This window comes from Rhinatrema bivittatum, chromosome 2 (assembly GCF_901001135.1).
Source record: "Rhinatrema bivittatum chromosome 2, aRhiBiv1.1, whole genome shotgun sequence".
Classification (NCBI taxonomy): Eukaryota; Metazoa; Chordata; class Amphibia; order Gymnophiona; family Rhinatrematidae; genus Rhinatrema; species Rhinatrema bivittatum.
The window spans coordinates 706236570-706262243 of NC_042616.1; the positions used below are offsets into that span (position 1 = coordinate 706236570).

Genomic DNA, 25674 nt, shown 5'->3' on the forward strand with positions numbered 1-25674 from the left:
AGCATGGGATCTACTTAGTGTTTGGGTACTTGCCAGGTACTTGTAGCCTGGATTGACTACTGTTGGAAACAGGATGCTGGGCTTGATGGACCCTTGGTCTGACCCAGTATGGCAATTTCTTATATTGATATCTGTGGCAAGAGCTTGCAGGAGACACTGTGAACCTGGTCTCACAAAGTCCTCTTGCAATTCCTCACAATCAGCTTGTGTTTGAATTACTTTGAATAATTTTGTGCCATCTGCAAATCTGATCATTTCATTCTTCACTCCATTTTCCAGATCATTTATAAATGTATTAAAAAGCACTGGTTTATTTATTTATTTAAAAACTTTTCTATACCGTCGCTAAGTCATGTACCATCGCAACGGTTTACAAATAGGCACAAAATAAGGTATATATAGGTAGTTTATCGTACATTCTAACAAGTGCCAGTTAAGAACGGTTACAGTATCATTAATAAAATCAAATTTTTGGGTAGTGGTGGATTAGTCCAGGAAAGTTATTTGAGATACTTTTATTTCGGTCTACTTCTTAACTGTTATGTATTTATAATATTGTAATGTCATTTATTTTTAGCTGCGCTTTTCTGTATTTTCGTTCACTCTCTCCCTCTCTACCCTACTGTTTCTTTTGGAAAGGCTTGCTTATAGAGCCATGTCTTTAAGGTTTTCTTAAAGGATTTGATATCACTCTGTAACCTGAGTTCAGTGGGCATTGTGTTCCATAGGATGGGCCCAGCCAGTGATAAGGCCCTTTCTCTTACTTGGGTTAGTTTTGCCGATTTTACTGTAGGGATTGTTAGTAGTGCCTTGTTAGCTGAACGAAGGTTCCTTTGTGGGACATGAACTCGTAGGGCTGTATTTAGCCAGTCTGCTTCTTTATCATATATTAATTTGTGTATGGTGCATAAGGCTTTGAACTTTATCCTGTATTCGATCGGTAACCAATGTAGATCTGCTAAAGTTTCTGTTATATGGTCCCTTCTTTTTTTTCCTGTTAGTATTCTGGCTGCAGTATTTTGAAGTATTTGGAGTGGTCTTATTGATGAGCTAGGGAGTCCTGGTAAGAGTGCATTGCAGTAATCAGTACTGGAGAAAACAAGTGTTTGTAGAATTGTTCTGAAGTGGGCAGGTGTGAGTAAAGGTTTCAATCTTTTTAGGATCATGAGTTTTGCGTAACCTTCCCTTACTTTTAAGGATATGTGTTGTTTTAGATTGATTTCTGGATCCATTATTACTCCCAGATTTCTCACTTTTTCGGCTAGTTCTATTTTCTGGTTATTTCCTAGAGTTATTGGGGTTTTGACTGTTTCAGTATGTCTTCTTTCAAGGTGTAGGAATTCTGTTTTATCAATGTTAATAACCAGTTCCATTTGGGTTAGTAGTTGTTTTATTATGTCAAGGTACATGTTTGCTAGCCCTAGTGTTTTTTCAATTGTGTCATCTATTGGTAGAATTAACTGAATGTCGTCAGCGTAAATGTAATGAATTATCCCTAGGCCTGCCAGTAGATGACATAGGGGCAGCATATATATATTAAAGAGGGTGGCAGAGCTGAACCCTGAGGTACTCCGGTTTCGAGTTTAAGTTTTTTTGAAAGAGTGTTTTTTATCTGGACTTGGAAGAACCTATTGCTGAGGTAAGATTTGAACCAGTTAATCGTTTTGTCGCATAATCCAATTTCTTCTAGTCTTTTAAGTAATGTTTGGTGGTTTACCGTATCAAATGCTGCGGATAAGTCTAGCATTATAAGGATGTAGTGTTTGCTGTTATCAAAACCTCTTAAGATGTTGTCAGTTAATGAGAGAAGTAATGTCTCAGTGCTGTAGTGTTTGCGGAAACCGTGTTGTGAAGGGTACAGTAGGTTATCGTCTAGGTGTTCGGCTAACTGTTTCTGCACTGCTTTCTCTATTAATTTGGCTATTAATGGGAGGTTTGAGACTGGGCGGTAGTTATTGAGAATTAGGGGATCACTGTTTTTCTTTTTCATTATTGGTTTTATGATTGCTCCTTTCAGTATGTCTGGCATTATTCCTTCTGTTAGTGATAGGTTTATGATATTAGTTAATGTTGGGGCTACTACCTTGGTGATCTTTTTATCTCTGTTGTGGGTATAGTATCAATCATGTGGGGGGCGGGGTTTGTATTTTTTATCATTGACTCTACTTCTAGTTGTGATATTTCTGCAAATGCTGACCATGGGTTAACGTCTCTTTTGCATTATGATCGCTTGTTTGGTGTTATTTGGTATTTTATTTCTTAGGTTTGATATTTTATCACTAAAGAATTGGGCTACTTCATTACATTGTTTCAGGTATGCTTTGATGTGATTCTTGCTTGTCGGTTGTAAGATTTGTTACTATAGCGAAGAGGGTCCTTGGGTTATTGGCGAATTTTTCTATTTTGTTACTATAGTATTCTTTTTTAGTATTCAAGATTAGTTGTTTGTAGTAAGCTAGGTGTTTCCTGAATTTAGTTAGGTTTTCAATTGTTTTGTTTTTTCTCCAGGTTTTTTCGAGTTTTCTGAGTTTTCTTTTTGTATCCTTTATTTTTACATTGTAGTACATCTAGTACAGATCCCTGTGGTGCTCCACTATTAACCATTCTCCTTTGAGAGAAATGACCATTCATTCCTACTCTGTTTGCTATCTTTTAGTCAGTTTTCAATCCACAATAGGGACATTACCAGCTAACCTGTGACTCTATCCTGATGAGCTTCCCATGAAGGATTTTGTTAAATGCCTTTTGAAAATCCAGTTACAACATGCTGTTCAAAATTTATATCCTATCAGTAAAATTGTGTTTACCAAGAGATTCAATTAGACTCCAAGAAAATGTCAAAAAGATACAAAAATAGTTCCAATTGTATTGAATGCTACTGGCTTGATTAAATATAAACTTGCTAGTGTAGCTTGATTTCTTGCCTGTATGAATCTTACCCTATGAATGCCAAAATCAAGCTCTTTGAGACACAATGAAAGTATTAAGACTATACAAGGCTAGCATATTTCCCAAAATAACAAGCAAAACGACATTTATTCCCATCTATACAATCTTTTTATTCTGCATCCTTCCCTCAAATCTGTCTCCATGAAGGGACAACAATCATCGGACCCTAGTCACACCCCTTTCCTTTAGACACAATGCGATCCTCATTGGCCCCATTGCTCTTATGGTCCTCTTCTACATAAGCCAGCAAGGCTAGCGGCCTAGCCATTGGAGTTGTAGCCATCGCACAAGGATTACATCACTGCATCACTTTGGTAGTTATGCCATAATAGTGGGGTTCTGCCTTCTTACAGCCTATTCCTGCCAGTACTCTGCAACTTTCTACAACACAGCCATCATATCTATTTGTTAGAGTAGAACCTTCTAGGCTAAGATGGTCTGCACCCCTGCAGCCTATAGTTCTCTGAACAGGAATGTATGTCAGTATTCCTGGAGATAACTGTGCCATGTCCAAAAAAAAATGGACACATCTGGAGGCCAAAGGGGGACTGGAACCCCTAATATTTTGCGTCCATTTTCAAAGACTTGCACAGTGTAGCAGTTACTAACTTAAGCTTGCTAGGCAGACTGAATATGGTCCTTTTTTGCCATCATTACTATGTCCCCCCGACGGACCCAGACGCCGAGCACATCCTATCTCACCGCGTCATCCCTCTGCCCCCCCCCCCCCCCCCCGGCAGCTCAATCAACCAATCACATCTCTAAGAGGGACTTTTAAAAAATCCACTCACTCCTCAGGCGCCGCGCAACAAAGGGGCAGGCCCCTTTGTGCGCCCCTTCGTGCAGCCACTGAGTGAATCAAGATAAATCGCTAAAAATCCTCTTCAACTCAGGAATCCCTATTCTTACCACGGCCCTTCGCCTACCAATCACCACTTTCTCTCCCGTCTACCTATTATACATAATTACTATTACTATACTTTTCCCTAGGTCCACACCATCCCCTAATAAGGCTAACCCAAAATTCCCAAAGGAATTAACTTTAAATATCACCATGGATCACCCTGATTTGCATAAAAAGAAAAGAAATAACCACCTAATAAAAATCCCACTTCTCAAACATGCCAAAAACCTCCTATACCTCACCTTCTTTTTGATAAATGCTCAATCTCTAACCAAGAAACTCATGATCATATCAGACATAATAAACACAAAGAACCCTGACTTCTTTGCGATAACTGAATCGTGGCTCAAAGAAACAGACCTTATTCTTACAAATCAACTAACTAATAACGATTACAACTTATTCTCCATCCCACGAAAATCCCGCAGAGGAGGCGGACTACTACTCCGTATAAAAAACATTTTAACATGAAACTGATCCCTCATAACCTTCCTTCAGAATATGAAATTGCTTTACTTGAATCTGAATTTCTTCAAATATGCCTGATCTATTGCCCTCCAAAACTCCTTGACAACGAGATCTCCCCCCTGATTGAATTTCTAATAACCAACATCAACATAAAAAAACCTTCCATTATACTTGGAGACTTCAATCTTCATGATAATACCTCACCTAAATCCCAAAATTACCAAACTCTACTCGACATGCTTTCCAGCCTTAACATGAACCAAATTATAAACAACCCTACTCATAAAGCAGGTAACACCTTAGATCTAATTTTCACCAACCAATACATTTGTGATCCCATAACATCTATTAAACCTGTTCCTTGGTCTGATCACTATCTTATTAAATGCCGTGCTCAAGTCAACACCAACAAAATGTCTGAATCCAACACCTTTGTCTTTCAATTACAGACCCCCCTTCCAACTCAACTCACTAAAACAAGAATTGGGAAAACAACTTATAAATCTAGACTTATCCAATATCCATAATGCAACCCAGTCTTGGTTTCAACTTACAAAACAAACTGCAAATAACATAAATCCAGAGAAAACAAAACTTACAAAACAAAATAGAGCAAAAAACAACCCTTGGTTCAACTCTGAACTCTCTACACTGAAATCTAACCTCAGAAAGTTGGAAAAAGAATGGCGCAAAGCCAAATGCCAAGTAACCCTTCAAAGATATCGCACAAAACTCGCTGATTACAAGAAAGCAATTCTGAATGCCAAACGTGAATACTATAATCTAAAGATGAAAAACGCCACAAATAAATCCAACTCCCTCTTCAACATCGTAAAGAACCTAATAGAAACAGCAACAAAAGCATCCCAACCCCCAACGCAAATAATCTAAGCCATGACCTTGCAAATTTCTTTAAAAACAAAATTGACAAGATCACAGATTCTTTTAACAACAATCCTACTTATAAAGTACCTCACAATATATCACTAACAACTACTTGGTCTAAATTCGAACCAATTTCCAGCATTGAATTAGAAAAGATGCTTCAAAAAATAAATCCTGCTCGACATGATCTTGATACTATCCCTACCCGAGTACTAAAGGAAATATCACATATTATCTCTCCTACGCTAGCTGCAATTATAAACAAGTCACTCGAAGAGGGCCATCTCCCAACCAACTTGAAAACTGCCACAATTACTCCCATCCCAAAGAAAAAGAACCTAGACCCTAAAGATCTAAATAATTACCGTCCAATCTCCAACCTTCCTTTACTTGCCAAGTTGACTGAAAAAGCTGCCCTGTTTCAACTAAATGAGCATCTTGAGAGCAACAATATACTTCACCCTGCACAACACGGCTTCAGAAAGAATTGCAGTACTGAAACCCTTCTGATTAATTTAACTAACAAAATAACAAGAGGCTTTGACAACAAACTGAATCACCTATTAATTCTACTTGATCTCTCTGCTGCCTTTGACACGGTAGACCACAGTATACTAATCTCAAGTCTTGCCAACATAAGTCTAGCCGGAAATACTCTTGGATGGTTCACTTCATTTCTGAAAGACAGGTTTTTCAAAGTCACCTTTAATAACTTTTCATCTGATCCCTACCCCCTTGAAACTGGAGTTCCACAAGGATCTGCTCTATCAGCCACCCTCTTTAATATATATCTTCTACCACTCTGTCATTTCATTTCTAATCTAGGCATCACTTTCTTCCTATATGCCGATGATATCCAACTATTAATCCCTATAACATCTACCATTGAAGAAGCCATTTGCCTCACAGTAAACTACCTAAAATCGATCAAAATATTTCTGAACCAATTAAAGCTATGCTTAAATATGAACAAAACTGAATGGATCCTAATAAAAAGAAACTACTCAGAACAATCTTCTCAAATGCCCTACATTCAAATTGACAACGTTAACACCCAAATGAAGAATCCGATAAAAGATCTAGGTATTTGGCTAGACAATGAACTGAACCTCAAAAAATGCATAGCAATAAAAACGAGAGAAGGCTTTCACAAACTCCAGATTGTCAAACATCTCAAACCTCTACTGTACCCGAACGATTTTAGAACTGTTCTACAAACTCTCATTTTCTCTAGCCTTGATTATTGCAACGCAATTTTCATTGGGCTACCTAAATCCACACTGAAACCGTTACAATTACTGCAGAATGCTGCTGCTCGAGTTCTCACTGGCAAGAGGAGATATGATCACATCTCACCAACCCTAAAAGACCTACATTGACTACCAATTTCGCAAAGGATTAAATACAAGACTTTAACTATTCTGCATAACGAAATTTACAAAGGTGACAATTCTTCCCTGGATAATATGATCGCAATTCACAAATCACCCCACTCTACAAGGACTAATGACAAATTGCAATTAATCATTCCCCCCCCCCCCCCCCCCCCCTATCATCTGCGAAACTTGCCATTACGAGAAATAGAGCCTTCTCCATAGCAGGTCCTAAAGAATGGAACTCTATTCCATCTTACCTAAGTTCTATCAGAGACTCCAAATCATTCAAAAAAGAACTCAAAACATGGTTGTTTAGACAATCATTCACAGTCTGATCTGGATAACCTTAGTCTTTATCATTTTGTATCCCAAACCTTCCTTACTAAGAATCATCTAAATTGATTTGTAAATTGTTATCTACTAATCTGTTATACTCTGCCTTTACCGAGATGTTAACTACCACTTATTTGTACTTGCGTTATAACATGTTTCATGTATGAAGTTGTTTTACTATAAACCAGGGTGAAGGCACTCTGCTATACTTTGGTATAAAAAAGAATCTAAATAAATAAATAAATAAATGTTACTATATTTGAAATTGCCAAAGAATATGTCTTGGCTGTGCATAAGCAGCTCAAACAGGTTTGGGATCTTTAAATGCAAGTAATGCTCTGCTATAGCAGTAGTGCAGGACACAGTAAAATGCAGACATCAAATGCTCATGCTCATTGCCTGACTGTAAGAATAATAGCCAGGACTAGCACTAATTTTCGCATATTAAAAATGTTGATATTTTTTCATTACTTTACATTCATTTCTATGGCCAGTTTAGTTGGTTCTCTATTAGAGGAAAAGGTATCTTTGATTGGTTCTGGGGGAGAAATAGGGAAAGAGATCTGGGGATAAGGAGAAAGGAGGAAAATGAAGAAAGGATCTCAGGCAGGTGGGATAGAGAAATAAGGGATGGAGGAGGCACAGAGGAAAAACAAGGAAAGGGGAGGGGGAAGAGAGATCAGGAATGGGGTAGGACAAAGGAGTGATCTGGGATCAGGAGAGGAAAGAGTGACTCATTCACACCACTTTACCACCCTTCAGCATTAATTCTCCCTCTCACTAACTCCACACTCCTTTTAATCCTCTCACTTACATCTCATACTCCCTCTGATCCTCTCATTCAACTGTCTCTCACACACTGATCTCTTTATTTACATGGCATAGCCCTCTGATCACCTCACTCTCACCACATAGCTCCTTGTGTTGCGTCCGTCGGTCTCAGATGGCTTTGCCTGACATGCCTCACCTCTATTTCAGCCTTCTCCACCAGCCTCGGGAGAATGGCGTCCTTAGCGTCTCCTTGCCGCACCCTCCGGCGTCCCCGAAGTGGCTTTGGCGCAGCGTCCCGCCATGTTGACCTGAGGCCTCTTAGGGCGCACGCACGCCTCACGTCTTGTAGCAGTGTCGGCGCAAACCTCTGGGACATCCCCCTCGAGTTATGCCACTGCTTCCGACTACAAAAGATTGCCCATTTGCTGACTCTCGCCGAGTTAGCAGCGGATTGGATTCGTTCTGGTCTGAAGCTGCTCTGCTGCTTCTGCTGCTGCTGGAAGCTATCTTCACCCTCCGGGGTTCTACTAACTTGGGTACCCGCTCCTTGGGGGCCCTCTGCTTATTTCCAGGTGCCTATCCTGAATCCAGGTACTCTCTCCTCAAGGGCCTGTCTGTCTATCCTAGTGCCTGCTACCAATTCTTCTACCTGCTGGAACACTACCTATCAGCTACAGAGAGTGAGTACTACTTCTTCCAGTCTCTTCATCTACAGCTCCTCGTTGTCTATCTGCATTGGGCCCTACACCACCATTGTGGAACGGGACTCCTCTGCCGAGGATCACAGACTGTTGCTACCTATCCTCTCTCTACTGCTTATTGGGAACTCTATCTACTCAGCTACAAGGGAGTGTGTAATAACATCTGCCAGTCTGTCTCTCCCACAGCGCCTCACTGGATATCTGCATCGGGGCCTTATACCACCATTGTGGGATGGGTCTCCTCCGCCGAGGATCACAGACTGTTGCTATCTAATCCACTCTCTACTGCCACCTCTGGTGAACCATACAAGCTGCATAATAAAGATATATTCTCTGTGTTTGTGCATCTGAGTCTAGCTTGGTGCTACAGTTCCCTATGGGGCTCCTCCCCGTGGGAGACACTATCACTGTTGCCCCTAAGAAGCCACCAAACACCTCAATATCATAACACCTTGATCCTCTCGTTCTCACCTTCCTCCTGATTCCTCACTCTCTTGCCTCCTCCCAGTTCCTTTACTCATGCTCTACAGCAGTGATGCCCAAACCTGTCCTGGAAGATACTCAGCCAGTCAAGTTTTCAGGAGCATGTTCATGCCCATGCACATTTTATCTCATACATATTTATTGTGGATATCCTGAAAACCTGTCTGGCTGGTGGTCTTACAGGTTTGGGAACTGCTGCTCTTGCAGCATCACCAATTCCCTCACTCATTCCCACATCTGCTACAATCCCCTCATTCACGCCCCCCCCCCCCCCCCCCCCCCCGGCAACTCTCTCACAGTCTAGAGGAAGTGATCTCAAGGAAAGTTAACAATTTCCCAAATAAATGGTTATTTTATGGTATTATTATTCCTGTCAGGTCTGAAGCTAGAGTCCTGAGCATTTTGACTGACTCTAAGCTTTCTTTACATCCCCATATACAATCTTTCCAAAAACTCCATCTTTTATGCTCCATTAAGCCATTCTTAAGCCTTTCAGATTTTAAACTAGTAACTGAAACATTGGTCAGGAATTCACTGGATTACTGTAATTCTGTCTAGACCTGGGAAAAAATGACAATTCATGTAGTAAAACATATACAAACTTCAGCAGCCCGCTTGGCCTCTGGCACTTTGTTACGTGCACATAGTTCTCCAGTTTCTCCAGCGGATCCAATTTAAAATACTTAGTCTGATTAGAAAGCCGTTAAGGGCCTCAATCCCTCTTCTTTTCCACAATCAGTTTCCTACTGTCCTAGTAATTTGCACTTTGCAGATCATAGTTATTGGTGCTGTCTACACATAAGTCCATTTACTTAGCTGAGTCATGTTCTCGAATTTTCAGCATCGCAGGCTACACTCCCAGAACCACTAAAAATGGAATATGACCTATTAGTTCTAGAAAGATGTGAAAAATGTATCTTTTCTCCAAAGCTTTCCTTACCAAATTATCTCAAGGGATTATAGTATGCCTTCTCACAGGACAAGCAGGATGGTTGTCCTCACAAATGGGTGACATCGAGGATGGAGCCCAACCACGGAAAACTTCTGTCAAAGTTTCAGGAACTTTGACTGGCCCCTACTGGGCATGCCCAGCACGGCACTAACCCTGCAGCCAGCAGGGGTCTCCCTTCAGTCTTCTTTTTTCCACGCAGCAGTAAGCCACGCGGTTAAGGAGCTCTTACCACATTCCTGACAGGAATTTCTTCAACTAATTTCTTGAAGAAAAATTTGCCCCTCAGGGGTCTCCCCTCTTCAAATTTTGTTCCGCGGTACTTCGGTAAGTTTTTGCCGTTGTTTTTGTCGACTACCGTCGAGTTCGGCCCTTGAGGCCTGTTGGCAGTCGACCGTCCCGTGGCTAAATTTTTGGCCTATGGCCATGGCGTCGAGGTTCCGTCGGTGCCCGGACTGTACACGTACTATGTCCATCACAGACCCACATAGAGTCTGTGTTTTGTGTTTAGGAAGTGAGCATGATGTTCTGACTTGCAACAAATGTGCCCTAATGACACCAAAAGGTTGCAAAGCCAGAATGGAGAAAATGGGACTCCTTTTCCATGCTCACACTCAGACGCCATCGATTGCATCGACGTCATCGGAACCAGCACCGTCGAAGTCTCATCATCGTCGACAGCCTCCCGGTGACCGCCTGCCATCGATGTCTCCACGGCCATCGACTCCCGTCCCTTCCCCCGAAGATCGAGGGGATCGGAGAGAAAAACATCGCCATCGACATCACAAGTCTCGGACCGTCGAGGAATCGAAGTTATCGACCTCAGTACTGTCCGAGCCTCCTCCAAAGAAGTCTCGACCAGAAGTGGCACCGTCCACTCCTGTCTCGCAGACACCGAGGCAACCCTCACCCCTTCGGGGTTTGGGAGCCGCGACTCCACCGATGACGGTGGTCCCTCCGGCTCAGCCTCCCTCTCCCGTGGAGCCGGGTATTGTTACCCCAGGTCTCCGGGTAGAACTGGACCGGCTGGTCCAGGAGGCCATCGACAAGGCGATGCAACGGTTCCAGACTCCTCCGGCACCGAGAGTGGAACCGGTCACCGACCCAATTCCAGCAGCACTGGCACCGCTGCTTGCCCGGATGGAAGCGCTTATGACTGCCCTTCCTCCGGTGATACCCGGGTCTCCAACAGCTATCTCATCGGGTGGAGAAACACCGTACCGAATTCCCCCTTGGGGGGTAGTTCCATCGGTACCATGTCGTCCCTCGCCACCGATACATTCCACGGGGGCGATACGCACATCAGCTCCATCGAGAATTTCGATGACGGCACCCATACCTTTGATGCCGACACCGATTCCTTCGATGCCGGCGCCGATGCCATCGAGGACATTCTCGATGCCCCCGGCAATTCCTTCGAGTTTCTCGGAGCCTCATCCGGGGCCTTCAGGTATCCAACCCCTTCATGGTCCTACAGGTCAGCAACCTGATCCTTATGACACCTGGGGTGATGATACCTCCACAGACACCGATGATTTGCCTTCACCACCCTCTCCTGCGGGAAGTAGAAAGCGTTCTCCTCCTGAGGACCTCTCTTTCATAAATTTCGTGAAGGAAATGTCGGAGTTGGTCCCTTTTCAGCTTCAATCGGAGCAAGATGACAGGCACCAGATGATGGAGTTGCTCCAATTCTTGAATGCCCTTAAAGTCATCACTTCTATTCCAATTCATCAGGTTTTTCTGGACCTTCTAAAAAAGAATTGGGAATCTCCTGGATCTGTTGCTCTAGTAAACAAAAAAGCTGACTCTACCTATCTTGTACAGTCAGCACCTGGCTTTCAGAAACCTCAGCTAGACCACCACTCTGTTGTGGTAGAATCAGCTCAAAAGAAAGCTAAAAGAATAAAGCCACATTCTTCCATACCTCCTACTAAGGAAAATAAATTCCTAGATAGTATAGGTAGGAAAGTATACCAAGGAGCCATGCTAATTTCCAGAATAGCCTGTTATCATCTATATATGACCCAATACAATAGGGTCATTCTTAAACAGATACAGGAGTACTCAGATACCTTACCAGAGCAGTTCCAACCACAACTTCAATCCCTACTAAATAAAGGGTTTGAAGCTGGGAAGCATGAGATAAGAACAGCTTTTGACATCTTCGATGCTTCCACCAGACTCTCTGCTACGGCCATCTCAGCAAGACGCTGGGCTTGGCTTAAGTCATCTGACCTTCGTCCGGAGGTTCAGGACAGGCTCTCTGACCTGCCCTGTCTAGGGGATAATTTGTTTGGTGAGCAAATCCAGCAAATCGTTGCTGAATTGAAGGATCATCATGAGACACTTAAACAGCTCTCATCCATTCCTTCTGACTTACCTTCTAAACAGCCGTTCAAGAAGGACCCAAAAAAGTCCTTCTTCCGTCCACGGAAGTATTATCCCCCACAAACCAAGTCTAGGTCTGCGAGGCCTTACCATAAATCTCAGCCTCGCCAGTCTCGAAAACAAAAGCCCGCAGCAGCTCCACAACCTGGCCCTGCATCGGGTTTTTGACTTTCAATTAGAGAGCAGTTGCCAAATCCCTTTTCCAACCATACCAGTAGGAGGTCGGTTAAGCCACTTTCTAGAAAAATGGCATCATATCACCACAGATCAATGGGTGATAGCGATAATTGCACACAGTTACCACCTCAACTTCCTGACTCTCCCTTTGGACTCCCCGCCCATGCAGGCGTGGGAACTCACCGATCACTCTGTTCTTCTCGAGCAGGAAGTTTCCGTTCTCCTCCAGTCAAGCGCTATAGAACTCGTTCCTCCCTCAGAACAAGGACTAGGGTTCTACTCCAGGTACTTTCTGATCCCAAAAAAGTCAGGAGGACTTCGACCAATCCTGGACCTACGGGTCCTCAACAAGTACCTTCACAGAGAGAAGTTCAAGATGGTAACCCTGTCCCCTCTCTGCTGCAGAGAGGGGACAGGCTCTGCTCTCTAGATCTAAAAGACGCCTATACTCACATTGCAATAACTCAACCTCATCGCAAATACCTCCGTTTTTTAGTAGGCCGAAATCACTATCAATACCGAGTGCTCCCTTTCGGCCTGGCATCCGCACCACGAGTTTTCACCAAATGCCTCGTGGTAGTTGCAGCATTTCTCAAGAAGGAAGGTGTCCACGTCTACCCCTATCTGGACGATTGGTTAATCAGGGCCCCAACCCAGCAAATCGCTCGGTCCTCCCTGACCCTGACAATTCAAACTCTACTTTCTCTAGGGTTTCTTGTCAATTACGAGAAATCCTACTTAATCCCATCTCAGACCTTATCCTTCATTGGGGCAGACTTGGACACCTTACAGGCAAAAGCCTTCCTTCCTCATCAACGAGTGCAAATCCTTGTGTCCCTAGCTTGCCAATTGCAGTCTCAACGCACAGCAACAGCTCGACAATTCCTCATTCTACTGGGACACATGGCCTCCTCAGTTTATGTGACTCCCATGGCCCGCCTGGCCATGAGAGTCATGCAATGGACTCTGAGATCACAATGGATCCAAGCTGTTCAGCCTCTGTCCTCCATTGTTCGCATCACCGATGCATTCCGTCTGTCTCTTGTCTGGTGGAAAACTCAATCCAGCCTCCTACAGGGCTTGCCTTTTCACCTACCAGATCCTCAAATAATTCTCACAGCCGACGCTTCCAACGTCGGTTGGGGAGCCCATGTAAACAATTTACAAACCCAAGGATTCTGGTCTCCAGAGGAAGCCAAACACCAGATCAACTTCCTGGAACTTCGAGCAATACAACATGCTCTCAGGACTTTTCAAGATTGCCTATCGAACCACGTAATCTTGATTCAGACAGACAACCAGGTGGCCATGTGGTACATAAACAAGCAGGGGGGCACAGGTTCCTTTCTTTTGTGTCAGGAAGCTGTGCAGATTTGGGCAGAAGCCCTCTCCCGCTCCATGTACCTCAGAGCCACCTACTTGCCGGGAGTGAACAATGTCTTGGCAGACAAACTGAGCCGTGTCTTCCACCCACACGAGTGGTCCCTCAATCCCTTGGTAGCAACCACTCTTTTCCAGCAATGGGGTTATCCCCACATAGACCTGTTTGCGTCCCCTCAGAACCACAAAGTGGACAATTACTGCTCTCTCATTCGGAGCTAGCACTCTCGGCCCAGGGATGCATTCTCCCTCACGTGGACAACCGGTCTGCTTTATGCATTCCCTCCACTTCCTCTTCTGTCGAAGACTCTCGTGAAGCTACGTCAGGACAGGGGAACCATGATCCTAATAGCACCGCACTGACCACGCCAAGTGTGGTTTCCCACACTCCAGGATCTCTCCATCCGCAGGCACATTCCTCTGGGACAGGACCCGCATCTGGTCACTCAAAACGACGGATGCCTCCTCCATTCCAACCTCCAAGCCTTGTCCCTGACGGCATGGATGTTGAAAGGTTAATCCTTCAACCACTTGACCTATCGGATTCAGTTTCTCGTGTCCTGATCGCTTCACGAAAGCCTTCCACAAGAAAATCTTATTCCTACAAATGGAAAAGGTATACATCATGGTGCACTTCTCAGTCCCTTGATTCCCTTTTCCTGTCCAATTTCCAAATTCTTGGACTATCTCTGGCATTTATCAGAATCAGGTCTAAAGACCTCTTCCATTAGAATGCATGTCAGTGCGGTAGCCGCCTTCCATAAAGGTATCGGGGGTATCCCTATTTCAGTACAACCCCTTGTAACGCGCTTTCTTAAAGGATTGCTCCATTTGAAGCCATCTTTACGTCCTCCGGCCCCATCTTGGGACCTTAATCTGGTTCTTGGTCGCCTTATGAAACCACCTTTCGAACCTCTTCACTCCTGTGACCTAAAATATCTCACATGGAAAGTGTTATTCCTTTTGGCTATCACTTCAGCTCGCAGAGTTAGTGAACTACAGGCCCTAGTTACCTATCCGCCTTACACTAAACTCCTGCAGGACCGGGCGGTACTCCGCACTCACCCTAAATTCTTACCTAAGGTAGTTTCGGAGTTTCATATTAATCAATCCATCATACTACCTATCTTCTTTCCCAGGCCCCACTCCGGGGAACAGACTCTGCATACCCTTTTTATCTAGACCGTACAGTTGCCCACAGGAAGAGCACTCAATTATTCGTCTCTTTCCATCCTAACAAGTTAGGGCAACCTGTGGATAAGCAGGCTCTTTCCTCCTGGTTGGCGGACTGCATCTCCTTTTGCTATCAGCAAGCTGGCATTGCTTTCCAAGACCGTGTTAAAGCACACTCTGTGAGGGCCATGGCGACTTCAGTAGCACACCTTCGATCGGTGCCGCTTCCTGACATCTGCAAGGCTGCCACCTGGAGTTCCCTCCATACATTTGCAGCCCATTATTGCTTGGACAAAGCCGGAAGACAGGATTCCATCTTCGGCCAGTCTGTCTTGCGTAACCTTTTTCCAGCATAAGGTACCAACACCCTTCCACCTTCCCGGTAGGGTGCGGATGCCCTCTACCAAATTCCACCCCAGTTGTTGTGCCTGTTGCACGCCGTTGGGTACATTTGGTGCACGATAGGACATCCTCAGCTCGGTACTCACCCATTTGTGAGGACAACCATCCTGCTTGTCCTGTGAGAAAGCAAATGTTGCTTACCTGATGTAACAGGTGTTCTCACAGGACAGCAGGATGTTAGTCCTCACGAAACCCGCCCACCACCCCACGGTGTTGGGTTCGTTTTTTCTTACGTTATTTTTCGGCACTGCCTGTAGCTTTGAAACAAGACTGAAGGGAGACCCCTGCTGGCTGCAGGGTTAGTGCCATGCTGGGCATGCCCAGTAGGGGCCAGTCAAAGTTCCTGAAACTTTGACAGAAGTTTTCCGTGGTTGGGCTCCATCCTCGATGTCACCCATTTGTGAGGACTAACATCCTGCTGTCCTGTGAGAACACCTGTTACATCAGGTAAGCAACATTTGCTTTACTATGGTTGATGACTAGCAGTTTTTACTGTTAAATATTAAGATTTTTTTAATCTGTTTGTTTTTAATTTAATTTTTTTGTTTGTTTAGTCTAGGCATTGTATTAGTTTTATACTGTTTATAACTTACTGTGTTTTTATTATGTAGGTAATTCTTGTTACCCGCTAAGGTCTATGGCTTAGCGGGCTACAAATTTGAAAAATAAATATTTGTGTTTGAATTTATTGATCACTTTACACAAAAAGGCCTAAGCGTTGTATATAATAATGCATACATAATAAAAGTAATACTAATAAATCATAAATAAAACAATAAAACAACCTTTACATGACCCCTCTGTGCATACTCCTAAACGGATTAGGATTGCTCCATTACATTTATGCTGATGACCTGCAAATTCTTCTCCCAATGAAAGCCTCAGTCGAACAAACCGTAAACCAATGGAACTCCCACTTACTCACAATAAAGCACCTACTCTCTCAACTCTCCCTCTCTCAACCACCTTAGGTTTGTTGGATATGTACAGAAATCCTGTACATATCCAACAAACCTAACCACCCCCCACCCCCCCCCCCCCCCGCCCACCATTGACCTCACCACACATCTACCAAAAAATCAGACACTCTCCTCAGTAAAAAATCTGGGCATTATCCTGGACAGCCAAATAAACTTCAAAAAACACATTAACAACCTGTTAAAAGACAGATTCCACAAACTCCAAATACTAAGAAAACTCAAACCCCTGCTCTACCTGCAAGACCTCCGAACCATCCTCCAGGCCCTCCTGTTCTCCAGAATCAACTACTGTAACTCCCTACTCCTAGGAATCCACGCTTCCATCCTTAAACCCATCCAACTACTACAAAACCCTGCCACCAGAGCCCTCACAAACAACAGAAAATCAGAACACATCATTCCCATCCTCAAAAACCTGCATTCCCTGTACGTACCCGGATCAGTCCAGACCGTGGGTTGAGCCTCCTTTCCAGCAGGTGGAGACAGACTAAAACTGAAAGGGTGTCCTACATGAGGACAGAGCCTATCCTGTAACCCTTCAGTATTTGTCTGTCTCCAGCAGGTGCATCAGCTCACCCTTCGGTCTCCTGATTTCGGCTAGTTAGCCGTCTATCCTTCTTATTTCTTTGGATCAAGCAAGTACTACTTCTTAGTTTGTTCGATTGGCTCTTTCTTTCAAAAAAAAAAATATATAAAGTAAATAATATAGTTAGTCTTTTTTTTTTCTGTGCAGGAGACGGTACCGACTCCTGGCTCTTGTCGGACTCAGGGGGGGCTTCGTCCCTGAGTCCGTGAGTGCTTCCAGGTCCGGGGACCGAGGCTGGTGGTCCAGTTCTCGTCCCCCCCTCCTCCGGCTGCCGAGGGGGCTTAAAGCCCCAGTGCTGTGCTCAGTTTAAAAAAAAAAAAAAAGATAAAGTTATTTATTTAACTTTGTACCAGCACTTACAAAATATTTTTTATATTTTTATTCTTTTGGTTTTCAGGGGGCTTGAACCGGCAGCCAGACAGGCAAGAGTCAGCAAGTTTTCTCCCCTATTTCACTCCTGCCGGCGGGCTGCCAATCATTTCTATTTTTAGCTTTTTTTCTCTCATGCAGCAGCCTGCCTTGCCTGTGGGCTGCCCTCGTCGCGATTTTCGCGAGAGGGACTTTGCTCTACCTGCCTGCCGGGTGGGGAAGGCCCCTCCTCGGCAGGGCAGGCAAATTTAGCCCAGGGATCACATCCTCAGCGCATGGCCAGGCTGTTCCTGGGTCAGCAAAGCCCGGAACAGCGGCCATCTTGGATTTTTCGGCAGCTCCTGTTTCGGAGCTGCCTTGGGCTGGGGAGCTGAATTTAAATCTACCCCCCGATTTAAGCCCCGAGGCCTCCCAGGATGTGATCCCTGACCCCCCTTCTCCCCCACCCCCCACCCCGCCCTTCCCCCCGGGAAATCCAGGACCCATTTTTCTCCGGATTTTTTCCTCCTCATGCACAAATCCTATTTAGTTAGCCTGCAGAAGGAGAGGGAAGCTCCCCCCTTGACCCCCTTCCCCCGATAAAAATTCCTCGCTCCGCGCCATTGACTGGTTGCCCGGCTGTGGAGCCTCCGGGGTCTCTTCGGGTGCGGATGGTCCCGGGTGTGCCCCCCCTCGGCGGACCCGGTACATCCAGTCCCTGACCCTCTTTCTGATCCCGCTGCTCCCCTCCCTCCCCTGGAGGGGGACGATCCCAGGGTCTTCCGTATGTTCCAAAGGGAGGAGTTGGAGCCCCTCATCCCCTTTGTCCTCCAGGAATTGGAGTTGGAGGGGCCCCCCGCGGATACCCTTACAGCCTTCTTACCCAAAAATATGGACCCGGCTCTGGCAAGCGCTTTTCCATTTCATCCTATGCACAAGCTATTGCTCCTGCAGGAATGGGAGGCTCCTGAAGCGGGACTCCGGGTGGGGCGTGCTATGGACAAGCTCTACCCCCCCTCCCAGAGGAATGTTTGGAAATGTTGAGAAATCCCTCAGTGGACTCCTACTTCTCTGCGGTCACCAAACGCTATTATCCCTGTGGAGGGATCGACGGCCCTAAAGGAAGGACAGGACCACAAGCTTGAAGCTTATATATATATATATATATATATATATATATATATATATATATATATATATATATATATATATATATATATATATGAAAACCCAGGTGTCTGGACTGATCTGGGACATACAGGGAAAGTTGGTTGAACCATATGGTTACATTGTGAGGCAGTGCCCCTAGTGTTCCCCTATTTACTAGTGCAGGACCAGGCTAGATGCCTGGTCCACTTTAAATGCCTTAAGGATTGTACACTCTATGGATGGGGATCCTGCAAGGCAGGTGGGGCTCAGAGGACATAACCAGACACTGAGGAATAAGAGCTGGGATCCAGGTGGGGATAGCCAGACCAAGCCCAGGTCTCTGGGAAGAAAGCAGCTCCTGAAACATAACACTGTCCAAACACTGAGCTGAGATGAAGTAATACAAACTGTGAGAGAGAGTACACTGTCTGAAAGTAAAGGCAGTCTACTGTTGTATATTTGAAACCATTAATAAAGATTATGTTTTAAGAAAGGCTAGAGTCTGACTAGTTCATGTCTCCAGGCCTGTGGAGACATGAACTAGTCAGACATGAATCCCATGCATGACACCCACATATGGTGTCATGCATGGGATTTTTTCTAAAGCTTTGCACAGAAAAAAAAACCCCAACCTCCAAGAAAGTGTCTGGAGTTGTGAAGAGGACCTGTGGGTCTAAACATAGTACAGAACACAGGGGGCCTATGGCTCTAAAACAAAGTACAGAGCGCAGAGGTGCATAGTACACAGTAGCTTGTGAAAGGGTGTGACTCAGAAGCTGCATTGAAGGAAAACAAAAGTTTCAAGTAGAGAGGAAACTGTGAGTGGGCCTGGTGGTAGGTTTGTACTGGCTAATGGGGGAAGCTCGGCTGGAGGTAGATAGGGATTAAAAGTGATTTTATTTATTGCTGGTTATATAAGCTTTTTTTTTTTTTTTTACTTTTTTTTACTTTTTTATTTGCCTTGAAAAAAGAAATCAGGAAGGGTCACTGGTACAGCAGAGCTATGCTGAACAGGGTGTGGCCCTGGAAAAGCTGCCAGAGTGGACAGTGAATGCTGTGAATGGAAACGGAGGGGCCCTCTTCCAGCAAGCAAGCCTCTTTGCAGGGAAGATGTACAGCCACAAGAAAACCTGGAGTGGCGTAGCCAGGGTACTGCAGCACCAGAATGCAGCAGTCTGAGAGCATGACTGAAGGAAGCAGGCAAGCATTGATCCAGAATCTTGAGGATGGAGATGGGAAGTTACAAGAGAGCCTTGCAAGAAGTCTGTGGACCTGGGCTGACCTAAAATGGAACCAGGAAGTACATGGGGCCATGGTCAACTTCTATTTGAAGTGGAGCCTCGTGGCCTTGTCAAGAAATGGTGACATAGAGTGCTCAGGAGGGGACACTACAGAGTGGCCAGCGGGCTGCAACACTGATTGGTCAGAAGATGGCGGTACAGGTGGTCCTGAGGAAGACCCTGTAGGGTGCCCAAACATTACCGGGAGTCCAGAGATTGCTCCCTTGAAGAACCCTGAGAGGGATCTTAGAAAGCCATGGAGAGAGCAACACAGACTACCCAGGAGCAGGCAGTATTGAGAAGTTGGAAGTCTGTGCTACAGGAGGTCCCGAGGAAGACCCTATAGGGTGCCCAAGCACTACCAGGAGTCCAGAGAGAGAGGGCATGGAAAGGCAAGTGAGAGATACCATGGAGAGCCCAGAGGGTGGCACTGCAGAGCCCCAGCAAGTGAGGCTGCGGAGGAGCCAGCAACCGGCGTGGGTGATTGGCCTGCGTGTACAGAGGTGGAAACTGCAGAGAGCCCAGAGGGAGGCACCATGGAGAACCTGGAGGAAGAGTTCACGGAGAGCCTAAAGGATGGCACTGTGGAGACTCCAGCAACTGATAGTCCTGGGGGAATTCTGCGCTACTGCGGAGCACAGAATTTGCGAGAATTCTCCCCCCCCCTGCAGAAAATGGCAGAGGAGACACCGGCATGCCACGAACGGAACACGTGAAGATTAAGGCCCCCATGTGCCACGAACAGAGTGTGCTCCACTTGCGGCGAAGATGAAGGCCCCAGTGAGAGTGAATGCGTGTGTGTGAGAGGAGAGGGAGTGGTGTGTAGACAAGGGGAGGGGGTGTGAGTGAGGGGAGGGGAGAGCAGGGAGGGGGTGTGAGGGGAGAGGGTGTGGGGGAAGGGAGGGTGTGAAGAGAGAGCATGGGAGGTGAGAGAGCATGTGGGGGCCAGAGAAAGGGAGCCTATATGAGGAGATTGTGAAGAAGTGTGTATGAGTGTGAGAGACTGGGAGCGCATGTGTATGAAAAAGGGATCATGTGTATGTGAGGGTGCTAGCCTGTGTGAAGGGATTGTGTGTGTGTGTGAGACAGAGCCTGTGTGAAGGAGTGCATGAGAGAGAGAGAGATAGGTAGCCTGTGTGAGGATGTATGTGTGAGAGAGAAAGGGAGCTTGTGTGGGTGTGTATGTAAGAGTGAGGGAGCCTGTATGAGGGTGTGTGTATGTGTACTAGAGAGAGGGAGCATGTGTGTGAGAGAGGGAGAAACAGAGGGAGCCTGTGTGAGGGGGATGTGTGTGTGCGAGAGAGTGAGGGAGCCTGTATGAGGGTGTGTATGTGTACTAGAGAGAGGGAGCATGTGTGTGAGAGAGGGAGAAACAGAGGGAGCCTGTGTGAGGGGTAGTACTGAGAACAGGGTCAAACTCTGTGACTGGCGATAGAATGGAAGGGCTTGAGCCTAGAGGCGGAGGGGAGAGGTACTGGCAGGTGGAGGAGTTGGGGTCTGAGAGGGCAAAGTGGCCAGGGGAGTAAGGAGAGCGAGTGGAAGGGACACTCTTATAGTGAATTTCTAGGGAAATTCTGCTCAAATATTTAAAATTCTGCATCTTTAAATAATAACTTTTTTCTGTATTAATTTAAAATATAATTACTTAAAGACTGTCATGTAAATTGTATTATTTTGACCAATATAAAGTTTGCAGAATTTCAAGTTTTTGTGGGCAGAATTTTAAATTTTTTGCGCAGAATTCCCCCAGGAGTAAACTGAGGATTCAGAGGAGCCAAGGAGGGGCTAGATACCAGATGCCAGGAAACAAGCGCAGCTGATTATAGAGGAACCAGCACTTGTGGTTCCCCAATCGGTCCATAAAGCTCCATTGAGGTGGAATTCAAACCCGGAAACGGCAAATGACTTAGTTGAAGGACTGGGGATATGCACTGCATGATCAGCACATTGGGTGATGGTTGTGACACTGTTGAGGGTAACCCTAGGAGATGGAGTGAGCATTTCATTAGGTCCCCATTCCCAAGCGTATCTTGTGGGACGCCAGAAGAAGGGGAATGGGATATCTTGGACTCTCCTGGATGGGATCCAGAAGGAAGTAGGAATGCTTGGTCTGACAGGTCCAAGCTAAGGGGAGGGATATGTGAGGCAGTACCCCTAGTGTTCTCCTATTTATTTGTACAGGCCCACGCTAGACGCCTGGTCTACCTTAAATGCCTTAAAGAGAGTATGTTCTATGGTTAGGATCCTGCGGGGCAGATGGGACTCAGAAGGCATAACCAGAGACTGGGGAATAAGATCTGGGATCCAAGTGGGGATAACAGACTAGACCGAGGTCTCCAGGAGGAAGGCAGCTCCTGTAACAATACTGTCCAAACACAGCTGAGATGAAGCAGTACAAATTGTGAGTAGAGAGAGTAACTCAGTCTGAAGGTAAAGGCAGTCTATTTTTGTGGATAATGATTGAAACTGTGAAGAAAGATTGTTTTAAGAAAATCTGGAGTCTGACTAGTTCATGTCTCCATGCCTGTGGGAATCACAGCTCATTTCCACATACATCACAATCTCTTCGTTCCACAAATTACAGGCTTTACCATCCTATAAGAATTATAGATTACAAGAGATAAGAAATAGAACCTTTTCTATAGTTGGTCCTACTCTGTGGAACTCTCTAGAGAACGAGCTGAGAGATGAGGCTGACTGTGCTTTTAAATAAAGTAAAGACAAAACTCCTTAGGAAAGCCTATAGGTAATGTAATGTTTAAACCTCAAACTTTATCTATGCTAATATATTTTTATCTTTTCCTTTGTTTAATGCACTGTTCCAAGTTTTAATGTATTTATTTGTTTTTATTTCTGTAACTATTGACATCTGCATTAGATAATGATTATTGGAATTTGCAGAATATAAGATTAAAATAAATAAGGCTCAATTAAAGAATGAGCTATCTGACCAATGTAACAGTTACACTGCAATATCTTTATAGCATGTATTCAGATTAAATAGATTCTTTATATATCTTAAGGTCAGATCATTGTGCTGTATAATCCCTTTAATTTTAAGAGGGTAATTTTCAAACAGCTCACAATCTGCAGGTACTTTTTATCCTCAGAATTTAGCTAGAATTTTCTAAGCAGATTTAAGCACATATATCCACTTTGAAAATTCATGGGTCTACACAGAACCTCATGCAGCATACCCACATGGAATTACACCTTTGAAAATTACTCCCACTATGTTTGACATAGAAGTGCATAATTTGTTTTCTTAATACCTCATAAGCTGCAACATTTTTAGGTAAAAATACATTTGATTAATTTCTTTTGTTGCTTGATTTCTAGAAAACTTTCTGCGAGTTTGTAAATATTGAAATGTCATTCCACGCAAAAGCTTTAGAGATCTATACTGCTGCCTATCAACATATAGATAACATTGATGAGGAAGAAGATATACAGGTAAGAGGCTGTGTATATTATTTACCGAATTTTTCGCTCCATAAGACGCACCTGACCATAAGATGCACCTAGGATTCAGAGCGGGAAAATTTAAAAAAAAAAAAAAATGGTGTGCTAAACTGGCTCTGTTCCCAGGCGTCTGTGCGTCTTATGGAGCAAATTAGAGGAGGGCATAAAATGATTTTTTTGTCCCCATTCCCCATCCCAACCCTTTAAATTTAATTAACTACAACCCCCCACCCTTCTGACCCCCCCCCCCAAGACTTGTCAAAAGTCTCTGGTGGTCCAGCGGGGGTCCAGGAGTGATCTCCTGGACTCAGGCCGTCGGCGGCCAGTATTCAAAATGGCGCCGATAGCCTTTGCCCTTACTATGTCACAGGGGTTACTGGTGCCATTGGTCGGCCCCTGTCACATGGTAGGAGCAATGGACGATCGGAGCCATCTTTTGCTCCTGCCATGTAACAGGGGCCGACCAATGGCACCTGTAGCCCCTGTGACATAGTAAGGGCAAAGGCTATCGGTGCCATTTTGAATACTGGCAGCCGATGGCCCGAGTGCAGGAGATCGCTCCCGGACCCCTGCTGGACCACCAGGGACTTTTGGCAAGTCTTGGAGGGGTCAGGAGGGTGGGGGGGTTGTAGTTAGTTTTATATATATATTTTTTTTTAAAATTCGCTCCATAAGACACATAGACATTTTCCCCCCACTTTTGGAGGGAAAAAAATGTGTCTTATGGAGCGAAAAATACGGTAAGTCAGAGGTTCTCAATCCAGTTCCTGGGACATACCTAATCAGTCTGATTTTCAGGATACCCACAATGAATATGCATGAGAGAATTTGTATATAATGCCTCCAGTATATGAGAATTTGTCTCATGCTTATTCATTGCAGATATCTTGAAAACCTGACTAGCTTGGTGTGTTCTAAAGATTGAGTTGAGAACCACTGATTTAATTAAAAAGACACATACAGTATGAGGATGGTAGCGTGGAAAAGCAAGAATGAGATAAGACCATGTGATTGACTAATACACAGAGCTATGCAAATAACTACTGTATGATGCAGCTTTCTGGTGATGCTGAATAGTCTCCAAGATCAATGGCATAAATGAATTATTATATTCTGTGTTATCTCCTTTGACATGATACCAGAGTCTTAAATATGCTAAGTATTTCTAGTAATATCTCTTCCAAAATTATAAAGACACCCTTTAATTCTGCTTATTTAATTCATGATCAAATACTAACATTTAAAGTTCTGAAAGCTGTTTCTACTTAGTGGCTCCCAGCTCAAGTGTAAGCAGCCCTGCCCCTCCCATAGTCATCATCTGGTGCACACCACTAATTGAGGCCTACCATAGGGAGAGAGAGATCCTGTTTGACATGCTGCTGGAGAAGTCAAGAATGTTAGCTGCATTCCTCTGCTGTCTGAGGCCTTCCCCAAGTCTGTTTCTGCTGTTGCCCTGTTTTTTATCTTCAATGATAGTCATTGGGGCAGACTACTAATTAAGGCCTGCCATAGTAGAGAGAAAGGAAGTTGGTATGATATGCTGCTGGAGAAGTATATAATATTGGCATCAGCTTTTCTTTGCTGCCTGAGGCCTTCCCTGCTCCTGTTCCTTCTGTTGCTGAAGCAGTTCTGATCTTGGCTAGCAGCCCCACCCCCTTCTGTAGATGTCAACAGAAGTGGACTACTGGAGGTGGTTCTTCAGTGAAGGTACAACCAAAGGGGATCCGCCCCTCTGGGAGTTCCCTCAGGAGCAACTGGGAGCAGAAAGTAATGTTAGCTTGGTATTTAGAATAGGAAGTATGCAATAGTTACCGTCCTCTCTTTTTATGAGATTGTACTAGGGATATGAAATGTATTGGTATTTGATGGTTTAAAATTATATTTTGTAGTATCATTTTTACCGTGGGTTGGTTTTTTTTTTTAATGTTCCTTTGCGTTCAGGTAGTTCAATCCCAATGAGTTGGTTATGCACCTTTGTCAGCAGTTGGAGACTGAGCAAAAGTTGATGTCACAGCTGTATAGTCCTGACCTGATATCAACCTGCCAGTATTCTCCATCTCAAGCAGATGGTGGACATGCATTTCTCTTCAGGAGATTGCCTGTGAGTAGAAAAAAAAAGAGAAAAAGAGAAAAAGAAGAAAAAAGTTGGAAAGGAGATGTCTATGTAACATCACTTGCCTCCTGAGGTGATACCGTGCCGAGAGAGACTCAGTGGTGAAGGCTTTTGTTCTTTCCTCCTGTAGCCAGGATCTGTTCCTTCTCTCAGCCAGGGAAGGCTGAGCTCAGGTAAAAGTTTTAAACTTAAAAAAAAAAAAAAAAAAAAAAAGCAGGAGAAGGGTCTGTTTCCTCTGTGTTCAGCTATCCTGCTCAAGTCTCAGGAGTTCTTTGAGGTGAGGAGAAAGTGCAGGCATGGCGGGTTGAGCAACCATTTGGCTAGGCCCCGCTTCCAGGCTTCTCCCATTTTGGCGCATGGTAGACCACAGGGTACTTCTGCCCACTTTTTTGGCCGCAGACCATCAGCGCACGCTTC

At 44.6% G+C, this 25674-nt stretch overlaps 1 protein-coding gene across 6 annotated transcripts in view; it reads left to right on the forward strand.

The window, feature by feature from the left end:
- FAM92A (family with sequence similarity 92 member A) overlaps window positions 1–25674 on the forward strand; it is a 393124-nt gene that overhangs the window by 255089 nt on the left and 112361 nt on the right. For all 6 annotated transcript variants that reach the window (XM_029591684.1, XM_029591681.1, XM_029591683.1 and 3 more), the window contains one exon: window positions 23022–23135. In XM_029591684.1, coding sequence (XP_029447544.1) covers window positions 23022–23135 — 114 coding nt within the window. The remainder of the gene's footprint in view (window positions 1–23021; window positions 23136–25674) is intronic.